Below are 4705 nucleotides of genomic sequence, written 5' to 3'. Positions count from 1 at the left end.
TAATTAAACTAATATAATATGTCATTTCATATCCCACAATCTTCATGTATATATATATATAACTAAATTCCTTCATCTTCTTCACAGTTCTACTCTCACTCTTTTTTTCTTTTAAGTTTTAGAAATAAAACAATTACTTCGTATAAAAGCTTACCTACATATGAAAATAATTAACCCAAGTAACAACCCGTGTATTGAACGGGCCAAAAAGCTAGTTAAGCTCAAAGTAAGAAAACATTTTTTTGTAAGATATGAGTGAGGAACACATAGTGGTGAATCCAAGAATTTATATATGAGGGTACGAAATTAAGTTTAATAAATACTGTTAATTGACTCGATTTTTTTACTGATTTAATCTATCTCTAATAGTTTTGACCACTACATATTTAAAACTAATTATTGAAGATTCGTCTACAAAATTTAAGATTTATACCATTAATACAACTTTCAAAACATTATGCTTTTATAATTTTAATTAAATAAATATTTAAATATATTAATGGTATATTATGTATAAATATTGACAATAGAGGAAGTTTTTTGGACGTATTGCTTTGACTAATTGGTTTGAATACAATTAGGTTATATGCACATGAGCTTTTAACAAATTACTCACCTCAAAACACATTGCCCTATTTTCCTCTTAAAATATCCTTAACAGATTAAATCAATTCCTTTTCAAATAAAATTTTTCTTATCATCTCCATACATTGTTTAATTATCACCCTAGTTTTTAGGCCCGAATAATGGGTCATTACAGGGGGTTGACCATTAATATACATTTTAATTATAATTCAATTTTCCTGTAATTAAATTTGCTAATCAATTGTTTTTGCTACATATTAATATTTTGTATTCAAATGATAACATAAAGTATCACATAACTTGATGGTAAGATATACAATTCCAGAATTAAAGGTTGCATACTCAAATCTTGTGGAGAACTTTTATATTAAAAGTGCATTGACATGAAATGAGAAATAAATAGAAGGGAGAGTCACGTGCCGTAATGAAAAGTTGAGTGGGTGACATGGCGTAGTAAAGGGGTCTACATGGCATATATATATTTTTAGGAACACTTTTTAATATATTAGTATAGATTATATTGTAAAGAACTTTATACAGCTCTTAATATTATTTAAGAACTTTATTAATTATTTTTAATTGAGAATTTGTTTTTCTGAATTTTCACCTTTGTAACATGATTTACCAAACTGGCTATATTTCATCACTATATTAAACTTCATCGAACATTTTTAAATAGATCTTTTGAGTAGATTATGTTACTAACCTAGATACTTATGGGGTATCAAATTAATTAGCTCAAAATTGAATCGAAAGATGAAATGATGATTATGTTTATCCAATAGATATCCAATGATTTGACAACAAAATAAAACTTATTGAAGGTGTACCAGCAGCGCCAACAATTTTATTTAATATATCCATGAATTACTTTATGATATGACCGTAAGTCCAACAACTAAGCAAGGTTAGAAGGACACATGATAATATATCGTTGAGGAAGTCAACGAATTCTTCCTGGAGAACGACGATACGTACTCTAAATCGTAGGATAATAACAATAGACATGTCAAAACAATAAGTAATTAATATAAAGAATATAACATGTAACTTCAAACACCACGTCCAATTTTATTATTTTAACATTGCATAATTTGAAAATTACAAGGGGTACATGAAAAGATAATCAGTATATGACCAACATACAAGAATTCATGACAATATCCAACTCTTTGATCAATACATTATGAACATATAATAAATATCAACACTCCGCACATTTTATAGCCATTACTCATTAAGTCATTAGTTACCCTTTTGTTCTTCGGAAGTTTTTGTCACCTTTGGGGGATAGTGACCACCATGTCCACCGTGTCCGTAGCCTCCATGGCCATATCCTCCACCATGTCCATAACCACCACCTTGGCCATATCCGCCACCATGTCCATAACCACCACCTTGGCCATATCCGCCACCATGGCCATAACCGCCACCATGGCCATATCCGCCACCATGTCCGTAGTGTCCATACTTAGACTCCTCCACGGACTCCTCTTCTTTAGGTGGGTAATGACCGCCGTGTCCACCATGGCCTCCACCATAGTGGCCACCACCATGTCCTCCGTAGTGGCCGCCACCGTGTCCTCCATAGTGTCCGCCACCATAGTGTCCATACTTAGACTCCTCCACAGACTCTGCAAATAAGAAATATATGCATTACTATTAGTACAATGACATTCTTTTCTAATCTTACAGTTTGCTGTAAAACAAAAACACTACAATTTTCTGAAAAAAAAAAACAAAAGGCTAATAAGCAACTAAGACGTACGATCCGATTCGCTCATTAGAAAATTAAAAAGATATAAACTGTATTTAGAAAAAGTATATAAATGACGTGCTTTAGACATGCATGTCCCAAAGCCCTAATTAATTATCAAAACAAAATTATGCTTGGCTGCTTGCATATGCAATAACCAGATCTAAGTGCATGCAATATTGCAATGTGTACTTTCAATTTCAAAATTATGTACAAAACTATTAAAAAATTATTTTAAAAAAAGAGTACTTGTAATAATATTCTAGGTGCTCTGATTGAATACTCCCTTCGTCCTTTAATACAAAAAATTTTTTGGTTTTTGTACGGGAATTAAGAAATTTGTAAATTTTTTAAAACTAATGATTAAAAGTAGATATGAGTATGTGGGGCTAGAGAGAGATAGAGACAAAAAAAAAGTAATTAGGAATAATTAAAGAGAGAGAGAGAAAGTGTTAAGAATTGATTAAAAGTATATGAAAGTAAAGGAAAAAAGATGGCAACTCATCAAAAAGAGGATAATAATATAAAATAAAATAAAATAAAATAAAATAAAATCTTCTAATAGAAAGAGACATTGTATTTTGGTTTACCCAAAAAGGAAATGAGGCTTTATAATTAGGGGACGGAGGGAGTACTAAATTCATCACAAGCTGACTTAGGCCTTTTTTGGTTAGATGAAGGAAGTAGAAATTCACATAAAATCTCAATTAATATGAAATTGTAATTCCTAATAAGAATTTTCAAACAAAAAAAAAATAAAAAAAAATAAAAAAAATTGGTTGGATGTAAGAATTTCTATTTTCCATGGGAAGTCCCACTTACTTAGGGGGACTAGGTAAGTTAATTCCTCCATTTTGTGAGAAGTAGAACTTTATAGGAAGTCCCAATTCCTACATTATTTTCAACCAAACAAGTATATATATATATTTAATTCCTAGGAAATTAAACTTTCTATTAATTTATTTGTCAACTAAACAATTTCGTCTTATACTCGTAAAATAGAATTTAGAAGGCAATAGAAACTCACGTGATTTCTCATTGGTTGAAGATTCAGCCAATTGACGAGCTGAGCATATGACTAGAGTCACAGCAATAAGGGCAAGCAGCAAAGCCTTTGAATAGGCCATTATCAAGTACATCCCTAGGAAACAAGCTAATCAACTTGTACAACTATTTGTGAAGACTGAACTAATTATTCTTCTTTAAGTTGGATAGGCAAAATGTAGCACATGTATTTATAGGCAATATATGATAGAATGAGGGTCCCAAAGTAGGTTAGCAGTATTATAGTAATAAATAGTGGTAGCTAATACAAGAGGGTAAACAAAAATTGAATAAGCTAAGGGTGATAAATTTGAGTAAGGCAATCAATTTAATTTGTACAATTATGTAAATCTAGGTGTTATAAACTTACTCCCTTCGTGTCCCAGTGCAATTTTTGAATGGATACGCTTGCCGATGTATATGTTTGACCATCCATATACCTTTATTATACATTTATAAAAGCTGTAAGAAGTTTATATTAAGAAACTATACATTAAAATAGATCCAACAATATCTTATATGATCACATTAACTTTTATATAATAACTAAAAAAGATGATCAAAGTAAAATATGTGAATAATACAAAAAGTCAAAACGTTACGATTAATTTGGCATGAAGGGAGTATAACATAAACTTAGTACGTGGATATTATGTGTACGTTACATTGCCACCTTTCATTTCAATTTTACTGTTTGACAAGTAAACGCAACAACTTGTGTAGAGTTATGATTGAAAACGATCTCACCTAATTTGTGGATAGGTATGGTAGCAAATATAGCAATTTACCTACTTGAAAAGTACTTCGTTGATTATTGGTACGATTATTACACTAAAGCTTTCGTGAGTTGTTTCGGGTTGTACTGTACCACATATTTTATGGTTATGTGATGTTGATTTTTTTTTTTTTTTTATCAAGTATTTTTGATACATTGCGGCGTGAAGGTTTATTTAAGCTTAATCAACAACATCACTAAGTTTCGTAATATATTACCACAATATTTGTATGTAAACTAGCCATTTGGCCCATGCTGTGTACAGGCTATACAAAAGAATTGGAAAAGAAAAAACGTTAACAATTTGTCCATTGGAATAAACTTGAATGTTGTAGCTTAGTAGGAAAAATGTTGTAATTGCTGAGTGATTTAATATTTGTTTGGGTCCAATTTAGCCTACTTGGGCCCGGTCCATAAATGATTCAATTATAAGCTCAAGGTCAAAAGGTGCACTCTCCAATTGTTGCTAAGTCAAGGTCTGGTCAATGTGGCAAGCCCACCTGGCTTTAGGCCCATTTCTCCTCATGTGCAAAGGTATAAAAGCC

At 31.1% G+C, this 4705-nt stretch overlaps 1 protein-coding gene across 1 annotated transcript; it reads right to left on the bottom strand.

Moving 5' to 3' along the window:
- Nucleotides 1–1632: 1632 nt before the first annotated feature.
- LOC145562478 (uncharacterized) lies at nucleotides 1633–3558 on the bottom strand. Its single transcript, XM_081622774.1, has 2 exons — nucleotides 3369–3558; nucleotides 1633–2219 (listed from the first exon to the last, which is right to left on the bottom strand). The coding sequence occupies exons 1-2, from the start codon at nucleotides 3478–3480 to the stop codon at nucleotides 1831–1833; spliced, it is 501 nt and encodes a 166-aa protein (XP_081478900.1). The 5' UTR covers nucleotides 3481–3558; the 3' UTR covers nucleotides 1633–1830.
- Between the last annotated feature and the right edge of the window lie 1147 nt (nucleotides 3559–4705).

Source organism: Chenopodium album, chromosome 10, assembly GCF_948465745.1.
Source record: "Chenopodium album chromosome 10, dcCheAlbu1.1, whole genome shotgun sequence".
NCBI lineage: Eukaryota > Viridiplantae > Streptophyta > Magnoliopsida > Caryophyllales > Amaranthaceae > Chenopodium > Chenopodium album.
Note: the sequence above shows the minus strand (reverse complement) of the source record. Positions and strands in the feature narration are given on the sequence as shown.